General features: G+C 43.8%; 1 protein-coding gene across 1 annotated transcript in view; it reads left to right on the plus strand.

Annotated features, from left to right (window-relative positions):
• Positions 1–21,052, plus strand: part of LOC138776808 (E3 ubiquitin-protein ligase rnf213-alpha-like) — a 35,260-nt gene that overhangs the window by 3,812 nt on the left and 10,396 nt on the right. Inside the window, exons 2-6 of the mRNA XM_069956200.1 lie at positions 1,249–1,402; positions 3,159–3,307; positions 11,603–11,635; positions 17,567–19,018; positions 20,508–20,602. Coding sequence (XP_069812301.1) covers positions 1,294–1,402; positions 3,159–3,307; positions 11,603–11,635; positions 17,567–19,018; positions 20,508–20,602 — 1,838 coding nt within the window. The 5' untranslated portion in view covers positions 1,249–1,293. The remainder of the gene's footprint in view (positions 1–1,248; positions 1,403–3,158; positions 3,308–11,602; positions 11,636–17,566; positions 19,019–20,507; positions 20,603–21,052) is intronic.

The following is a 21,052-nucleotide window of genomic DNA, read 5'->3' on the forward strand; positions in this document are numbered from 1 at the left end:
CCTGGGAAACACGGGACTTCCTGTTTTTACAGTCTTTGTAAAAAAAAAAAAAAAGTCAAAACACAGGGAGTCGTGTTTTCCATGATATTTGAAAAAAAAAAAAAAAAAAGCATGTATATTGCAAGCTTGCTTTATCTCACATCTGCTGTTGATTTAGGTATTAAAAGTTATATCGACAGGTACACTTTAGGGTGCGTTCACACATACAGGATCCGCAGCAGATTTGATGGTGCAGATTTGATGCTGTGTTCAGTTATTTAGATTAAATCTGCTGCGGATCTGCAGCAGAAAATCCGCTGCGGATCCGGTACGTGTGAACGTACCCTTAAAGTGATTCTGTCACCCTCTTTCTGTGTGAGGACTTCTCTACACAGCTGTAAAGCCTAAATTCTGCAGTTTTCATATCTTACTTTAATTATAGATTACTTGGTGATAGCAACTGAGGAGCATTAAAGGAGATGTCCGGCGAAAATTTTTATTTAAGTATAACATTGCCCCCCAAAAGTTATACAAATCACCAATATACACTTATTACGGTAAATGCTTATAAAGTCCTTTTTTTTCCTGCACTTACTACTGCATCAAGGCTTTACTTCCTGGATAAAAATGGTGATGTCACTGCCTGGATAAAATGGTGATGTCACTTCCTGGATAACATGGTGATGTCACTTCCTGGATAACATGGTGATGTCACTTCCTGGATAACATGGTGATGTCACTTCCTGGATAACATGGTGATGTCACGACCCGACTCCCAGAGCTGTGTGGGCTGTGGCTGCTGGAGAGGATGATGGCAGGGGGACACTGAGGGACACAGGGCACTGCAGGGACACTGAGCATCCCCCCGGTATCATCCTCTCCAGCAGCCACAGCCCGCACAGCTCTGGGAGTCGGGTCGTGACATCACCATGTTATCCAGGAAGTGACATCACCATTTTATCCAGGAACTGAAGCCTTGATGCAGTAGTAAGGGAACAAAGGACTTTATAAGCATTTCCAGTAATAAGTGTATATTGATGATTTGTATAACTTTTGGGGGGCAATACAATACTTTAATAAAAATTTTCGCCAGACTTCTCCTTTAAGCAATATGGTGACCCCCACTATGGCCTCACTATAGTATCTATAGAGTGTCTGCTCAAGTAAACCAGTGTTAGCACATGTTAATTTTCCCTTTTTTCTGTAGTTCATGATGAATTTAACTCTTATTTCTCTTTGTCACCAATACACACAAAATGTGTATAACAGCCTCCAGAAAATACGCTGTCTAGGATGGTATATACTGTGTAGAAGATGAAGTGTGAGAAGTGTGGTCATGAACCTCCAGAAGAAAGGGCCAGGTTCTGCAGCATGTGTGGGAATTCGATGCAGCTACCAGTCCCTGCCAATACTGCAATCCAAGGTAAAGCTCATCTTTATTATTATTATTATTATTATTATTATTATCTGTAGTATTTTCCCCGTTTTTTTTTTTTTTTTTCTTATTTACTTATTTTTTTTTAATTTTAGCAAAAAAATACAATTGGACCACAGAGTAAACACAACCTCATAGTATCTGCTCCAGTGTAGAACCTTAGGCATGTTGTTTGGTTGCTCCGTAGTTGCCTTCTTGTTTTCCCCAAAGGGAATCTTTTAATTGCCATGCAGTTCCAGCCTTAAAATAATTGTCAACGTAAAAAAAAAATAACAACATGTAGAATGGATGGAAAGCTCTTCTCATGCAGTAAGGCACATGGGTCAAACCTGCGAGAGTCCAGCAGTGACAAAATGTAAAGAAATTGATAGTTTTAGTAAATTCCCCCCATAGATTTGAATGATAATTGTGTAATGTTTTATTTCCTCTATGGTAGCGATGCCAAGAAATTGAATACTTATAGCCTGTTGTTTCTACATATTATCTCTGTATGTAGGGAGTCCCTTCTAACAAACAGGTATTGTCTACGACGGACAACCCTGTCCATGACTGCGCTGGCACTCCTCAAAGTCAAATAGTCCTCTCTGTTTATACCAGTGACTCATACTCATCCATGCAAACACATAAAACTTACGCAGCACAGAGCAAATGCTAAGGGTGGGTTCACACTGCATTTTTGCAATCCGTTTAATGGATCCGTTTTTTTTAACGGTAAAAAAAGTAGTGTCAACAGTACTTTATTGTGCGTCAAAAAAAACGCATCCGTTTTGATCCGTTTTTTTTTTATAATGGAAGTCCAATGGAAAAACGGTTCAAAAACGGATGCAGACAAATGCATCCGTTTTTTGCAAAAAACGGATCCGTTAAACGGATGCTGAAAACACAGTGTGAACCTAGCCTAAGGTGCATAAACACTGGATATTCACCTTATATGCAACACTGGGGCTTTCTGCACACATTTTGATTAGATTGAGTCAATTCACCAGTGCCAAGGTGACCCAATATTGGGTGGTACTCATTAAACATTAAAGTGAATGTACCATTTTTTTTTGCCTGGTTCCCGCACACAGTCTCGGCCTGAAGCACTGGAGAAGGGCCCATCCACCCCCAGTGTGACAAAATCCCCTCCCCTCTATTAGAATCCGTGCAGCCGCGTCACAAAGGATAGGGGTTTTGTCACACTGGTGGCAGGCAGGCCCACCACCAGTGCTTCGGGCCTCTTTAATCTTTGCACCTTTTTGATTATGTTGGGTGTGTGGTTGTGCTACATTATTCTCTTGCTTTTATATCAATATGCTTGTAATGTATATAATATACAGCATGTCTTAAAAGGCTAGTTCACCAAAAATGTTTTTCTTTCAAATCAACTGCTGTCACAAAGTGCCAGAAATTTGTATTTTACTTCTATTAAAAAATTTCAGCTCTTCCAGTACTTATCAGCTGCTGTATGTCCTGAAGGACGTGGTGTATTCTTTCCAGTCTGACACAGTTCTCACTGCTGCCACCTCTGTCCATGTCAGCAACTGCCCAGAGCAGTAGCAAATCCCCATAGAAAACCTCTCCTGCTCTCCAGACTGGAAAGAATACACCACTTCATGCAAGACATACAGCAGCTGATAAGTACTGGAAGACGATTTACAATTACATATCTCTGGCGCTTTCAGTCACCAGTTGATGTGAATTTTTTTTTTTTTTGTGAACTACGCCTTTATATATGTTTTGTGATGTTATACTTTCATTGCAGAGGATCAGAATCAGAACTCTGCATTGGAGCCTGGGAAAGGACTGGTTTTAGAAGGAAGCAAAATAGCTGAATGTAGCAACCCAACAAATATACCTGAGGATGAACCTATGCCACTGAAGGAAACTAGTCCACCATGCAAGAAAAGAAAAGTAAGTAACCTAGAAGCCTCTATTAGATGCCTATTGATAAAGTGTATTATATGTATAAGAAACTATATATATATATATATATATATATATATATATATATATATATATATATACAATGAAAGAATAAGGTTAACCTTGTAATAGGCTTGCTTAAACTGGTGCTCCAGGAGATCAGCGATTGTATCAAGCAGGGGCCAGGCTGTGTAATACAGGTGTTTTATCATACCTGCCACATATACATCCAAGTCATCAGCACGTGACTTGGACTCCACTGCAAGGGGTTAATCTATTTCCACTCACTCAATCTTGCACTCACCTTCCCTTCAGGTGGCAAATTGAGCATAAATCACACCCCAACACAGTCCCAGCACCTCAACACACACGCTGCCACCATCTTTCAAATTAAGTGTGAAAGGACACTGTCAACCCACAACACCACTCACTGGCACTCACAGGGTTAAATCACTACATCCAAAGGCTATGGATTCTTAGAACATACAAGGACCAAACTTATTAAAGTTTTAAGCTTTAATAGACAAAAGGTAATGTGCTTACTAAAATAAGAGGACATACATACATGCCGTAACAGTCATAAAATAAAAGGGAGAAATAAGCAGAAACTATCTAAGACTTACAATTGTCGTCGCCTTCCCAGGGGGTAGGAGAAATCATGGATCGCAGCTCAGTCAGACTGACCCCCCACACTACCACACGGTTTTTCTGTTGTCGCCATATTTTATACCATCAAAACTAAGCTTAGATTTCCGAGCCGCCCATCAGGTGATTAGGATAATGAGTTGTCCCTGATTGGCTGCCCATCGGGTGATTAGGATAATGAGTTGTCCCTGATTGGTTGCCCATCACGTGATTACGATAATGAGTTGTCCCTGATTGGCCGCCCATCAGGTGATTAGGATAATGAGTTGTCCCTGATTGGCCGCCCATCGGGTGATTAGAATAATGAGTTGTCCCTGATTGGCCGCCCATCAGGTGATTAGGATAAGGAGTTGTCCCTGATTGCCCGCCCATCGGGTGATTAGGATAATGAGTTGTCCCTGAGTGGCCGCCCATCAGGTGATTAGGATAATGAGTTGTCCCTGATTGCCCGCCCATCGGGTGATTAGGATAATGAGTTGTCCCTGAGTGGCCGCCCATCAGGTGATTAGGATAACGAGTTGTCCCTGATTGCCCGCCCATCGGGTGATTAGGATAATGAGTTGTCCCTGGGTGGTTGATTAGGTGATAATGGGAAAGGACCAGGGACACCTCATTGCATATGTCCTTTAATTGAACCATTGTCCTATGGTTGGGGGGTGTTGTGCTTGAGTGGATCTATCCATTCTTTGAAGTAGATAAGAACTCCAGGTTTCCTGAGACCCTCAATAAACCAGGCCTAGACCCTCAATAAACTGCCCAGAGTTTATGATGTTTGGACAAGCTAAGGTATAGTGAATACACATAACAGTCTGTAGTGTTTGAATAAGTAAAACACTTTCATAACCACATATAATATAACTGTACACACTCATGAATAGGGACATGACCGTCCATATTCCTCACACCTCCCCCTTTTAAGAGATGGCAAGGGAGATTGATTCACAGATCATCTCCCGGCCAGCTCCCTGCTCCTTTCCTCTGATGGGACAACCCATCAGCACAGGGAAGCACATACTTTTTAACCAAGTCTTAGGATTAGGAGTGGTGGCCCACAATCACAGAGTTCACATAGTACAATATATGTCCTCTAATGTTAAGCCAGTCCTCTTTCTTCCCAGAATCAAGAAGCTTCTCATAAAGAGGTCTCGTCCTGGCCAGCCACGAACTGTTGATATCTGGGGGGTCACTTTTGATGTTGAGGGGCCAGTCATCTTCTGGGGTCCTGGACACCGGAGTCTTTCGACTCTATACAGCTTGTTCTGGACAGCTCCCTAATCCTAGGGTGGGAGGCTGCCCCTTTCACAGATTCTGTCTCCTCATACTGCTGAGGCACAGAATCCAAAGTTGCATGAACACAGTCCATTTTTAAACTTGTGGGGGCATCAGGGCTGACCACCCCATCTCCTGTTACTGACATCAGGGTTCCTGGCATAACATCCGCTAAGCAGAGCATCTCGAATTGACTGTGAGTCTTTTGGGTACCCACCACCTCAGCATCAGTGGGTTCACAAGCGACCTCCTCCTTAGACAGTCCATTTAGATCCAGTGGTGTCTCCAGGGAGGGGTTACACCAGATGCTAGTAATTGTGGCACTTTCCAGGTCCCTGGAACAGTCCAACAATCCTCTACCATTTCCCACAGGCCCACATGTAATATTACAGTCCTTGCCATCGTTATTACACAGTACCTTGCTGGTTCTGCCGATCTCCTCCTCAGGTGCTGCTGTGTTTTCTATAACTGCGGTAATCACTTGCTGGAGTGTCCTCAGCTCCACGTTGGTTCCCAGCCACACACTAGTAGCAACCTCTTGTACTGGCGCAGTCCTTGTACTGGTGTGAATCTCAGAAGACACTTCTTTTTGTGACTTATATCCGTCTACTTGTGACTTATCAACAGGTATACAGATCTGAGGCTTACAAGCGTTTTGACTACAGGTGACAGCTGCAACATACACATCATCCTTAGTCTTTACATTACATACATCAGGGACATTGTCTAGTTGTACATCCATCCTTAGATTTACCCCCACATCAGGGCATATCCCTGAGGAATCGCATATCTCAGTTGTCTGGGTGTCATTCAGTGTAGGGGCAGGAACATACTGAGACACCATCCTGCCCAGGTCAGTGCCCAACAACACATTACTAGGAATAGTGTCAGAAATTTCCACTTCTCTAAATCCACTGCCTGCTCCCCAGTCCAGATAGACGCAGGCCATGGGTACAGCAGGATTGACACCTCCAAATCCATTGACAAAGACATGGTCTTTCCAGTATTTATATCCTCAGGGTTCACCATCTCTGGACGCACCAGAGTCACCTCTGCTCCAGTGTCTTTGAGGCCCACTGTAACCTTGCTGCCCACTGTAACAGATTGAAGATTGTCATTGTTCTTCTCCTTAGCTCCAGCCACAAGCCGGACAAAAGGGGCTGCACTAGGGGGTTTTGGAGAAGTAGGGGCACTCGTCTTCTTATCAGGACAAGCAGCACTAACACGGCCCACCTGGTTACATGAAAAGCACCTCCGCCTGTCAGTGAAAGAATGTGTGGTTCTTGGGGCCCCAGAAGGAGTAAAAGTAGATTTCTCAAACAATCGGTGGGGAGAGAGGGGGGTCCCTAACAAGGTTACCTCTCCTCCAGCTCCTCCTCAGACGTCTTCCAGGTTTCTGGCATCCTGTAGGAATCTGCCATCTGTGCATCTTGGTCAGCAGTTTTAGCTCTCTGTCCCAAACAAACTGCCTTACATCCGTAGGACATAGAAAAAGAAACTGGTCCTTAATCATCAGATCTTCCAGGTCCTCAAAGCTGGTAATAGATAGTCCTCGCACCCATTGCCTGAAGGTGGTTCTCAGACTGCCCACGACATCGGCATAACTGTCAGTGGGACCTCTCTGCAAACTCCGGAATTTCCTGCCATACACTTCCGGGGTGAGGTTGTTCTTCTTGATTAGAGCCTGTTTTATTGCATCATAGTCCCCATCTTGCTCAGGTGGAAGGTCAGAAAAAGCCTACAAGGCTTTGCCCTTTAATCCTGGGGTTAGATACTGTGCCCACTGATCTCGGAGCAGTTGGTATTGCCTACAGTTTTTTTCAAATCCCCGTAGAAAAATGCCCAAGTCCTCATTCGGTTCCATTACAGGAAAGTTTTCTCGTCTGGATCTCTGTGGATTTGCATCCTGAGAAAGGGGTTGTGGGGAATTGCTACCCCTTTCATGTTGTGCCATCTGCAACTGGAACTGTCTGTCTGCTTTGGCAGTCTGTCTCTCCACCTGGCGTTCTGCAGCCTCTCGCTCTCTCCCCGCTTGGTGTTCTGCAGTCTCTCGCTCTCTTCCCGCTTGGCGCTCTGCAGCCTCTCGCTCTCTCCCCGCTCGGCGCTCTGCAGCCTCTCTCTGCGCCTGTTCATACTGCAAGATCAATTGCAGGCACAGATTAGGGTCACAGTCACCCAACTGCTGTAAAGCCATTTCAAGTAATAAGCCCATGCCCTCCTTGAAACTGTTGCTGTGAGGATCTTTAGGGGAGGCTATTGCAGAGGCCATGTTCACTTGCTCTAAGTTCTGCTCCATCAGGTCGCAGATCAGCTGTTCCTTTGTCTTATCAGCAGGATCGATCCCTCTTTGCTTACAGAGGTTAATGAGAGCCTCCTTGTTCTGTTTCTTGTACAGGGTTATCACACAGCACCATTTGCCAAACAAAAGATAGATATGCGTGGAGTCTCGGTTGCGAGTCTCAAAACACAGGATAGCCAGATATCTCTAGCCTGTTGCCACAGGGTGCCTCCATGATAGGGAGAGCACCACACCACCCTGATAAATAGCCCCTTAATTCCCACTCGGTTGCGAGTATTGGGACATAAATAGAAAATTACCAGGGTGGCCTCTTTTTGTCAATGTCTAACTCAAGGTTCAAGTATTGCGATCATGACAAGGGCTTGCCAAGGCAGGCTTCCATCCACAGACAGCCGTTTCGGGGTTTTTTCCCCTCGTCAGTGTGGAGTAGGATTCTGGCTAGTTGGGGCAATGACAAATCAACCAAGAAAACACAGTAATCACTGAACTCAAGGAGAACAGTGAAAAAAACTCCCACCCGCCCGTGCCGCTCCTCACACTATCCCGCCGCCGGCCGCCACTCCCTGCTCCTGCATGCCGGCCGCGTCAGCCCTCTCCCGCCGGGGTGGGGAAGGGCTGACGCGGCCGGCATGTAAGAGCAGAGAGCGGCAGCTGGCGGCGGGATAGTGTGAGGAGCGGCGCGGGCGGATGGGAGTCGGGTGCGGGCGGCGGGGAATCAGCGGCACGATAGTGTTTGAAGTCGGGAGGAGGAGGGGGAGCGGAGGAGGAGGGGGCATAAAGAGCTGTCCTTGTGTGAGCGGCAGCGATGTGATACGGATAGCACAGGTACTACTCCCCCATTATCTGCAGATAATGGGGGAGTAGTACTGTGTGTATATGTGCCCAGCACCGAGCAGGAAGGGAGGGGGGGAGGTAGATAGCACTTCTCTCCCTCCCTGCTCTGTGCCCTGCAAATGTATTCATTGAATACATTTATGGGATACTTTTGGGAGAAAGGACACTTGCTCCCCAAAGTATTCCATAAATGTATTCAATCACAAAGTACAGTACATAACATTAAATTACATACACAGATCCATTGATTCTATAGAGTGTCCAGCAGGGGTGCACTGTATATAGAAGTCAATGGTACTCATTGACTTCTATATATAGAGCGCCCCCTGCTGGACACTCCATAGGAATTACACCATTCGTCGTGACGTCACTGCTTCTGAGAGAATTCTAACACTGATACTGATACATTAAATTAAGGGAAATAGCAGTATATGAGCATTTCCCATAATTAATTTACATTAGAAAATTGTATAACTTTCCATAAGTAATAACATATAAAAAAATAATTTTGGCCGGACTTCTCCTTTAAGTGTGAAAGGACACTGTCACCCCACAACACCACTCACTGGCACTCACAGGGTTAAAACACTACATCCAAAGGCTATGGATTATTAGAGCATACAAGGACCAAACTTATTAAAGTTTTAAGCTTTAATAGACAAAAGGTACAGTGCTTACAAAAATAAAGGTAAAATAAGATGGAATACATACATGCAATAACAGTCATAAAATAAAAGGGAGAAATAAGCAGAAATAGTCGTTGCCTTCCCAGGGGGTAGGAGAGCTCATGGATCGCAGCTCAGTCAGACTGACCCCCTACACTGCTACAAGGTGTTTCTGTTGTCGCCATATTTTATACCATCAAAACTCAGCTTAGATTTCCGAGCCGCCCATCAGGTAATTAGGATAATGAGTTGTCCCTGATTGGCCGCCCATCAGGTGATTAGGATAATGAGTTGTCCCTGATTGGCCGCCCATCAGGTGATTAGGATAAGGAGTTGTCCCTGATTGGCCGCCCATCAGGTGATTAGGATAATGAGTTGTCCCTGATTGGCCGCCCATCAGGTGATTAGGATAAGGAGTTGTCCCTGATTGGCCGCCCATCAGGTGATTAGGATAAGGAGTTGTCCCTGATTGGCCGCCCATCAGGTGATTAGGATAATGAGTTGTCCCTGATTGGCCACCCATCAGGTGATTAGGATAAGGAGTTGTCCCTGATTGGCCGCCCATCAGGTGATTAGGATAAGGAGTTGTCCCTGATTGGCCGCCCATCAGGTGATTAGGATAATAAATTGTCCTGATTGGCCGTCCATCAGGTGATTAAGATGATGAGTTGTCCCTAATTGGCTGATTAGGTGATAATGGGGAAGGACCAGGGACACCTCATTGCATATATATTGTAATTCAACCGTTAGGGGGTGTTGTGCTTGAGTGGGTCTATCCATTCTTTGAAGTAGATAAGAACTCCAGGTTTCCTGAGACCCTCAATATACCAGGCCTAGTGTTCCCTGACCAGAGATACTAAATAAACTGCCCAGAATTTATGATGTTTGGACAAGCTAAGGTATAGTGGGTGGAATACACATAACAGTCTGTAGTGTTTGAATAAGTAAAACACTTTCATAACCACATATAATATAACTGTACACACTCATGAATAGGGACAGGGCCTCACAATACCCATGTAGTAGTTCATCCAAATCAGATTTTCATCCTTTAGGGTAAGTGCACACTACGTAATCCGCTCAGATAACTTCCATCGGATTCCGACGCTCAGCCCCGCACGCTCTTGCTTGGATCTCCCCCTGTCCCATAGGCTCCATTCTATGCTCAGGCAGATTCCGCTGTCCACCCAAAGATTGGACATGTCTGTTCGGGCGGCGGAATCTGCCTGAGCATAGAATGTAGTCTATGGGACATGCAGAGAGTGAAGCGAGAGAGTGCAGGGACGAGTGGCAGAATCCGCTGGAAGTTATGTGCACAATGAGGAGAATTGTGAGTACATACCCTTACAAACATTTACCTACATAGCTAACAGCTCTAACATGCTCTGAACAATACAGCATGATAAGAGAATATGACTACATAAAAAATCACTCTACCTGCAATAAGTATAAACATGAATACAACATGGAGATTTGTACATCCCTTCTTCTAGTAGCCTGAATTGCACTACATAAAGCATCCACCAAGAGACTCCTTACTGCAGGGATGGTCAGAGAAGCAATATACAGGCCCGCAATATGACACCTAAAAACATCAGAATGTTATGGGAGTGGGTGATTCTCCTTATACCCATATTGTGCACTAAAATAATATTGTCCTCAACATTCTGGTACACAATCAGGTCAATTAGCATACGGCATTTCAGTAATGTTTTCAAGTCTTGACTTTTTTATTTAGGTTCCACTGGTCACAGTTTTAGGTTTATGGTCACAGTATTATTTACTTTTTGCCTGCAACTTAGTTTGCTGACTTTTAGGATATTTTATACTTGTCTGTTTCCCTCTTGATGATGGGGTGTTTGATAATAGTTTTGTATTATCCAAGTCTGGCAAAAAACTTGTTCTTTGATTGCTTTCCCACATAATGGTGGATTTTGGTTGGGAATCTAGACTTTAGATAAATGTCTGCTGCAGTTAGGCTACGTTCCCATGTTCCGTGCACGGTCCGTATATATGGAGGATGTGCAATGGTCTGGACCTCAGAGCTCCAAGCATCATCATGCTGTATGATCCCGGGATCTCCGTAAGAGTTTACTCTTCACGTTACAGTACTGACACAGCCATTATGAGTGATGTTGCCGGGAGTCCAAAAGAGTTTAAACTTCACGCTACAGTACTGACACAGCCATCATGGATAATGGTGTCAGGAGCCCGAAAGAGTTTAATCTTCACGCTACAGTATTGACACAGCCATCATGGATGATGGTTCTGGGAGCTCGGAAAAAGCTTAATCTTCACGCTACAGTACTGACATAGCCATCATGGATGATGGTTCTGGGAGCTCGGAAAAAGCTTAATCTTCACGCTACAGTACTGACATAGCCATCATGGATGATTTTAGTGGGAGCTCCAAAGTCCGCTTCGTAGCACATCGCCTGTATATACGGACCATACACTGAACGTGGGAATGTAGCCTTGCCAGATTTAGTTGTGGTAATATATGCCTGTCTAAAACTTGTGAGGTGATCCATTACATCGTGGATATACTGATATACCTTTACACTTTTCCAGATGCAAAAAGTCAATGAATATCAATTCATAATGGTAAGTAGTGACTATGTTGTGTGACCGTGCACTAGGTGGTTATGGCATGTTTGGAAGGCGTGTATATTTTTGGATACACTAATCCCTTATATGATTGTATACACGGCCTATGTTGCTTTATTGATGATTTGGAAATCGGTTGAACATGAATTCCAGTTAATATTTTATTTTATTACTTAAATACCAATTTATTAATTACTGCTAATTTTGGGGGCAGAGAAATATCCTTTTTGGATCTGATTTTGCAAGGTTTTGAAAAATTTATTAAAGTTGTGCCATATTGACAGGAATATGCTGGTAATTCTGTTCTTTTAGCTATATCTTGCCCCTGATTTTGTGCCTTCTTCCTGGCGTACGCAAGAGGCGCATCCTTTAATACATCTCCTCTATTGTCTACTAATGTCTTGCATGTTCACATATTAATCTCTAACACTATAACGCCATGTGCTAAAGTCAGTGTATTTAAAATTAAAAGCTATTTCAAATGCAACGCTACTTATGTTGTATATGTTGCCACTTGTAGTACATGCAACCTTCAATGTGTTGGATGTACAACTACTGCCCTCAAAGTTTGCATCAGACTTTATGAAAAATGATACAGTAAATGTGTCCTGCCACAAAGAGGAGGATGTCATAAAAGGGAACTGTTGAATTGGGAATCCTTCTTATTAGGGACCCGATTGCAACACTGTATGAATTCCAGACACAATCTTACATTGGTGCATTAGTAATTTAATATAACATAGCCTTCCTTTTGTATGTTATATATAAATACATTTATTTATACATATGGATATAAAAATCTTTTTATATATTGTGGCAAACTGATCACTACTCACTCTCTGGGGTCACCATCTCCCAGGTCTGAGATGGTAGGCACACCAAAAATTGCAGTCCACTTTACATTTAAACTGGATGCAGTGAGCTTTATTTTTCCATAATTGGAAAAATTATATAGGCAACACCATGCACATAAACAAAAGGAAACCTAGACTGCCTGGCCACTGACTACTCATATTACAGCTTCCCTAGCTGTCCTTTTTGAGCCTAATGCCCCTACATTACCAGTTGTACATAACTGTCTCACTAAGAGTCTGTCGTCTTGGTTGCAGCTCCCATGGGTCTAGCACTACCTGTGTCCTCTCTCACTGGGAGTCCTCACCTGGGAATCTCTGAAGTCTCCTGATCTCCACCACATGCCGGAGCCTCATCAGCTCTAAGAGGGCATTCACACGTTTCATGATTATGGTCTGTGCACTAAAAATGTGCTACGGACTGGAATCGTACATCTTCTGGCATCATGTATCATTATGGTGCCGGGAGCTCCGCAACTGTTTAAAGCGACTCTGTACCCACTGTGCAGCCCCCCCAAACTACTTATACCTTTGTGTAGCTGCAGTGAAGTCCTTTCTGGTGGTCTTTTAAAAAAACGCTGGTGCTGCTTTGGTGAGGCCAAAAATCCAACTTTTATTGGGGTCTAGCTGTGTCAAAGAGGCAGGACCTAGAGCGCTCGTGCCCTAGGCCAGCACCGCCTATGTGGTGTTGCTCTCCACTCCCCCTGGATTCCTGCTCCGCCCCCAGGCCGACGGCACTGTGTAAGCTGTCACTGCGGGTGCGCCACTGTTCTCCCCCAGGGTGCATCTGCAGTGACGTTGCCAGTCCCACGCTGCCTCTGTGGTGTGTCTTCCCCACGCCACCCCTGCAGTGACGCACCTGGCCCTGCACACCTCTGCTCTGAATGTTGCCCGCAGCAGGCGCAGGGACGCACTAGGCTAGAAGGAGAAGGCCTGTCGCATCACTGCGCCTGCGCCGGATTGAGTCGCAACGGCATATGTGTAAAGAAGAGAGGATGCAGATCCAGCCAGAGGGCGTCACTGTGGTATGCGGGGGTGTTTGGCAACAGACGGTGAGAGAGGTGGTGCAGGGCCAGGTGCGTCACTGCCATGGGGCGGGGGTGGCGCGAGGAGGACACACCACAGAGGCAGCGTGGGACTGGCAACATCACTGCAGATGCGCCCTGGGAGAACAGTGGCGCATGCACAGTGACATGGGTTAGTAAACCTGGTATTGGTACTTTTGGCAGTGTGTACAGGTGACAAATCCTGCTGGAATATGAAAATTCCATCTCCAAAAAGTGCTTGACTTTGGTGTTGATGAAACCCGGTGAACCTACACCAGCAGATGACATGGCTCCCCAAAGCATCACTGATTGTGGAGACTTCACACTAGACCTCAAGCAGCTTGGATTGTGTACAGCCTCTCCACTCTTCCTCCAGATTCTGGGACCGAGATTTCCAAATGAAATGCAAAATTTACTTACATCTTAAAACAGCACCTTGGATCACTGATCAACAGTCCAGTTCTTCTTTTCCTTGGCCCAGATAAGACGTTGTTTATTGGTCAGAAGTGACACATGGAACGTAACACTTGTAGCCCATGTCCTGCAGACGTCTGGATGTGGTGGCTTTTGAAGCACTGACTCCGGCAGCAGTCCACTCTTTGTGAGTCTTTCCCAAATTTTTGAATGGCATTTTTACAATCCTGTTAAGACTGCGGTTCTCCTGGTTGCTTGTGCACCTTTTTCTACCACACTTTTTCCTTCTACTTAACTCTCCATTAATATGCTTTGATACAGCACTCTGAGAACAGCCAGCTTCTTTAGCAATGAACTTTTGTGGCTTACCCTCCTTGTGGAGTGTGTGAATGACTGCCTTCTGGACATCTGTCAGCAGTCTTCCCCATGATTGTGTTGCATACTGAACCAGACTAAGGGACCTTTTTTATAACACTTAGGAAGCCACTGCAGTTGTTTTGGGTTAATTATTCTAATTTTGTGAAATACTGTTTTGGGTTTTTTTCTTGGCTGTTATCCATAATCATTAACTTTAACAGAAATCAACGCTATAAAAAGTTCACTCTGTATGTAATGACTATAGAATATATGAGGTCACTTTTTGAATTGAATTACTGAAAAAAAAACTTTTTGTTGATTTTCTAATTTATTGCAAACCACTGTACATGTGATGGCATTTGGGACTTTTCTTTTGAAATAGGGTGAGATCTGTGTTTGATACTAAACGTTTTGAACTAGGCTTTACACCGAATTTTGTCGACGTAGTGCTTTTTTCTTTTGTAACTGTTCTCGAAACCATTAAAGAATCCGTTTTTACACCATCTAATGCTGGATATTGTGTGGTTTACTGTTACTTTGCTTTAAGTCTTCTGTGCACAGATTGGTTGGGAAGGAACCGGTGGAGCTAACCAAACAGTTTTTTCCTTGTGCTATAGTTGGTTAGTTTGGATGTTTTTTCCAACCAGCGGCATTGTACAGTACATGTATGGCCAGAAAAAACAATCTTTTACAGGATGTACCGTTCTTTCTACTAAATCACATATGTCCCATTTGCTCATGAAGTTCTGTGAATGCTGTCCTGTGTTAGGGTATGTCCACACTATGGAATCCCAGCGGATCACCCCCCACGGATTACGCAGCTCGCCCTTGGTCCCATAGACTTCGTTTTGTGGTTTGACAGATTCCGCCATCCGCCTGAAAAATAAGCGGGTTCGACCGCAGATGGGTGCAAGCTGCGGAATCCGTGGCGGGTGATCTACTGGGATTCTGTAGTATGCATATACCCTTAGACTTTTATCAAGGCTAGTTGGGAATTATGCCTGCTCTTCTTATACAGAGTACCATCAAAGTCAAAGCCTCCACTCCCCTTAAGGCATCACAAAACAAGAATTACTTACCCTTGTACACAGATTTAGGGGACCTTGCAGAGATAAACGATGTGGAGTATCAAATGTACATAAACCATTTATGTAAAAAATACAGTACATTTACAGTAATTTATTATCCATGATTTTAAGCATGAAAAAATATTGCAGGAGTTCCCTCCCAGCCTCCTGAAACCTATCCCCTGAGAAATAGTGTCACTAAAGAGAGGTACCCTGAAGGCATTCAGGCCATATCAAGTCAGGATGAGGCACAGTGTATATACTACTTTCAAAAATGAAGGCTTAAAGGGGTAGTGCGGTGTTTTTCTTTTTCTGCTTAATTAACGCACATTGCAAAGTTATATAACTTTGTAATGTGTGTTAATAAGCTGCCTGTCTCCGACACTGGCAGCCTTTTCTTTGGCCAAAGAAAAGTCTGCCGGTGCGCATGCGCACCAGCAACCTTTTCTCTCCCATTCACTGCACCCGGAAGTGAGGTTGAAGATGGCGGGGAGGCGGTCGGCAGGAAATTTGAACGGCAATCATCACTGGTGGGATGGTAAGGCTAGGTTCACACTGCGTTTTCAGCATCCGTTTAACGGATCCGTTTTTTTTTACGTCCAGAAAAATAGGGTCAGCAACGTTTTTTGGTCCGTTTTGGTCCGCCAAAAAAAAACGGATCCGTTTTTTTTTTATAATGGAAGTCAATGGAAAAACGGATGCACACAAATGAATCCGTTTTTTGCAATCCGTTTTTCATGCGTTTTTTGCAAAAAACGGATGCGTTAAACGGATGCTGAAAACGCAGTGTGAACCTAGCCTAAGGGGGGGGGGGGGGGGGGGGCACCGCAGCACTACCCCTTTAAGGGTGAAATTGATGGAAAACATAAAAAGTTCCCTCTGCAGTAATATTATATCATGAAAGTAGGGAACTTAAAGCGGTGTCCAGTTTAAAACTTTTTTTCTTCCTTTCCGGCCCTTTCCCAAAGTTATACATACTAGTCTTGTGCTTCCTGCTCCGGCCTGGACTTTGACCCCATCTCTAGCTGCACAGGAAGTTCTGCAGTTCTAAAAATTTCTATTTGTGTTGTTGTAATACATGTTACTGTCCTTCAATTTGTACCAATACTTCACAGAACATGTCATTACCCCGGGGCGGTATTAGCAGTGAGAGAGTCTTTTCTAATTGGTCCCCTTCCTCAGGGCTAATTTCAATTTCTAGGTCACTGAATTCCTATTGGTTTGTTACACTCTGCGTCACATGTTCCTTTTTAGCCATTGACATTGCTCTTCAGGACCTTCATTACATGTTTTCTCAGAGCCAATAGAATAACAGGAATTGACCTTGCTGTCTAATAGCAGTGCAGTGTTCTGGAGACAAGAAATGGACCATCTGTGCTCTATGAAAGGAGAGAACTGTGGCCACTAGTCCCCCCATACAGCAATGCAATGCAGAAGCGCTGATTGCCTGATCATGTTGTTTTTGTTTTTTGCCAACTAGTGTTTTGGTAGTTATATATTTGGTAACCGTGGATGCAGTTTTTATACCAGTGACTACCTATTCCTAGTGTTGTACCTGCGCTATGCACTTTAGAGGATCACAATTGGCTCCTAAAGTCCTATAAGGATCCTGCTTTCTTCCTGATCATGTTAGAGCAGAGGCAGCAGCATCTGGTGACATGGCGAAATATCATATTGGAAATGATGGCTGGGTGTTTGTTTGGCTGTTACTTGGCTAGTGGTCATTGAGGGGAGGGAATGTGGGAGGTATTACAAGAAGTAGGCATGGTGGAAGGAGACGGTCTATGGCAATTTATTGAAGCTAAAGCCATTGGTGGGTGTATCCCAACAAACATTGTCAATGTCTTGATAACTTGTCATGTGACCTTGAGCACCAATTACAGCTTGACAATGAGGTCTCATGCAGTTCACAAATCGCCCTTTTGTTTGCTGAGGTATGGCATCCCACTCTTCTCAAAAGGCGGCCCTCAGCTCATTGAGGTCTTGGGGTGCAGAGTTACGAGCCTCTACACGGTGACATGGACAGCATACATAAGGCAGGCATTAACTGTATATTTGCAGTTTTTTGTTTTTTTTTTATATATTAAGACAGGTACACTTTAATATCAAGAAAAAAGGTAAGATATTGGATATCCCATGTATCAGATGTATTTGTGCAAATTTCTTGAAACATTGTATTTTTATGTTATATAGAAAAAGAACAGAAAGAAAAAGAAGAAAGGAGCTGCTGGTGAAATTGAATTTACGTCTCTTCCTGTCACAATGGAGGAGCAAAGAGATGAGGAAAGCGCTAGTGATGAGGATGAATGTAAGAGCCTTGAGGTGTCTGCTGAAAACAACACGTCTTCATCTACAAGTGCAAAAGAGGTTTCACATAAGAGTACCATGTCTGAACGTAGTTGTGCCAACCCTGTCTTATTAGATGTAAAGACAGATTCACAGGTAGAAGGTTCCAACCGAGTAACCAAAGAAGTCCAAGGATCCACGGGGTCAACAGAACAGGAAATTGTACAGCCTAACAAAAGGGACTATTCAGAGGAAAAGAGTGAGAAACTGATTGATAATGTGACAAAAGATGCTGACAACCCAAATGTATTGGGTAATTCAGGTACATTAGAAAAACTGGAACAAACTGAATTTCACAGTAAGGAAAAACAGGATAATAAGCAAGACATAGCAATGCTTGAGGAAGTAACTGCTAACCGTAATACATTAACAGGTGATAGAACGAAAGAAGACTGGGAAAATAAGAACAAGGTCGCTAATCCAGTCAGTGGAGAAATTTTTACCTCAAATGAAACAAAGTCCAGACTGAAAGGTGAAAAGGAGGTTATAAAAGGCAAGAGTAACTCAGACCAACAAAAGATGGATACAACCAAAACGACTCCTAACCTAAGTGAGGAGAATAATAACTCAACTGAAATGTCTGTAGTAGCAAAAGTAGCTGCTAAAAACAAAAAAGAAAAAGAGACCCCAAGCACTAGTGCCACCGAAAAGAAAAAAGAAAAAGAGACCCCCAGCACCAGTACCGCTGAAAATAAAAAGGAAAAAGAGACCCCCAGCACCAGTGCCGCTGAAAATAAAAAGGAAAAAGAGACCCCCAGCACCAGTGCTGCTGAAAATAAAAAAGAGACCCCCAGCACCAGGGCTGCTGAAAAGAAAAAAGAAAAAGAGACCCCCAGCACTATTGCCGCTGAAAATAAAAAAGGAAAAGAGACCTCCAGCACCACTGAAAATAAAAAAGAGACCCCCAGCCCTAGTGCAACCGAAAAGAAAAAAGGAAAAGAGACCTCCAGTGCCACTGAAAATAAAAAAGAGACCCCCAGCAATAGTGCAACCGAAAAGAAAAAAGGAAAAGAGACCTCCAGCACCAGTGCAGCTGAAAATGATCAAGAATGCACGCCTAAAAATGCTTCAAGAAAAAACAAAAGTAACACAGCGGCAACCAGTGATAAAAATTATACTGATGATAAAGTAGATTTCAATGAGCCAAAAACAAATTCAACAAATAGAAAAGAAGTTCAGGATAAGAGAAATGAAGATGCTAAGAAACTTTCTGAAAGTAGCAATATGGCTGAAGCAAAAGGCAAGAAAGGCCAAAATAAGACCCAAGAAAAACAAGAATTCAAAAAGGTGACCTCTGAGGTATGTTTTATATACATAACATGAGTATGTCAGTTGTTGTATATGTGTTAATATGAAGCCTTTTAACCCTCTATTCTGCTAGTTTTCTAGAACGTTAAACAGTTTAAGTTAAAGGGAACCTGTCACCCCCCGTGCCGGGGTGACAGGTTCCCGACCCCCCGTTAGAGACCCCTATACTCACCTCATCGCGCCGGGTCCCGCTTCTGAAGATGGTCGGGTCACGGAGATCTCAGCCGCTGCAGCCCGGCGCGCGTGCTGACAGATGAGTCCAACGTTCATAGAGAATGACGGAGCGCTGGACTCTCCTGTCATACTCTATGAGCGTTGGACTCCTCTCTCAGCGCGCGCGCCGGGCTGCAGCGGCTGAGATCTCCGGGACCCGACCATCTTCAGAAGCGGGACCCGGCGCGATGAGGTAAGTATAGGGGTCTCTAACGGGGGGTCGGGAACCTGTCACCCCGGCACGGGGGGTGACAGGTTCCCTTTAAAACCATTAGTCATCTGGGTGGTCCCTGGCCTTGATTGATAGATTTCTTCCTGATTGGGCACAGGAAATAGAGCTAACTTTGACCAGGCTAGCATATGTAGTTCCTCTTCAAAAGCAAGTGCAGATTGACAATTTCGACAAAAAGGCATAAGTGCCACCAGAATTAACAAAACATACTATGGAGCTATAAATATACGATACTGCGATATTTATTAATAAGCAACGCATTTCGTCTCAATTTAGTCAGGTCGAACCCTTCTCAAGCTTAAAGAGGTTGTCCAGGGAAAATTAACGTGTCCCCTATCCACAGGAGCCTCCTGAAAGCGCTTACTCTGCTCTTTCCAGCGGCGCCATAGGAATGAAAAGAGCCACAGGTCACGTGCTGTAACCGTGGCTCCATTCAAAACAAGAACGTTGGGGGCCGATACTGAGATCAGTGAAAGTTAGAGGTCGGACTGTGGATAGGGGACAAGTTAGTTTTCCCTAGACAACCTCTAAAACAAACTTGAAATAACAGTTCCTAAATACCACACCCATCTGCATTGATCACATATATTTTGATCAGTATTTGTAGTTAAAATCAGGAGTGGAATTTACAGGGCAAATTTATAATGGGAAGTTTTGCACAGTTTCTGTTTTCAACCCACTCCTGGTTTTGGTTGAAAAAAATTGTGGCTGAAGACTGAAATACTGTGTGCGAACAGATCACCATACATCGGCATCACTTTTAGGTCGAGGGTCACTGCTACAAATATTAGATGGTGCTCACCATGAATTCCATGATTCTCCTAACCCCTCTTCAGCAGCTTTTCTTTATATGGAGGGTATTTCAATCCCCATTTATGGAGAGCCAGCTGTGTGAGCAGCAGCCAGTGGGGACCGCCCAGATGACTTCTAGTTCAAGCAGCCTAAAAGTGATGACAGGTTCCCTTTAATTCTGTAAAAATTAAAAGTGAAGGAATTTAAAATAAAATACTATGTTCTGTTTGTCCCCTAATATAGAAGTTGCAGACGTCAGAAAAAGCTGAGAACCAACAAAATGATGATAAAAAAACTGCTTCAAGTGATGAGACGATAGATGATTCTGCCGCTGTTCGGTAATGCAAAGTTTGTTCTTTGACATTTTGTGATACTTTTTTTTCATGCTTAAATAACATGTGCAGATGGAAAGAAGGCACTCCAAGTGTAAGTGGTGCACATGGTGGATATATCCAGCAACAGGTAAATAGTAGAGACCGGCACTCACTAAAAAGTTTGCTCATTTCTTCAAGTGCAGCATGCGTAATTATAAGCAAGTGTAACTGTGCATGCTGCACTTGAATAAACGAACAAACTTATGGTGAGTGCCAGACCACTCAGCGGGGGACCCAAAGACGTCACACCAGGATCCCCCAGAATGTGTTATATAAACTCCGGAAACAATGAATATAAAAAAATGTCCAGAGTACCCCTTTAAAGGGATTGGCTTGGATTTAAGGACCATAGCTGTTCACTGGTATTGCAGCCTAGGTCTCTGTTTAAAGGATGCTTGATGACAGGAGAAGGAA

Source organism: Dendropsophus ebraccatus, chromosome 1, assembly GCF_027789765.1.
Source record: "Dendropsophus ebraccatus isolate aDenEbr1 chromosome 1, aDenEbr1.pat, whole genome shotgun sequence".
In the NCBI taxonomy this organism is placed as follows: domain Eukaryota; kingdom Metazoa; phylum Chordata; class Amphibia; order Anura; family Hylidae; genus Dendropsophus; species Dendropsophus ebraccatus.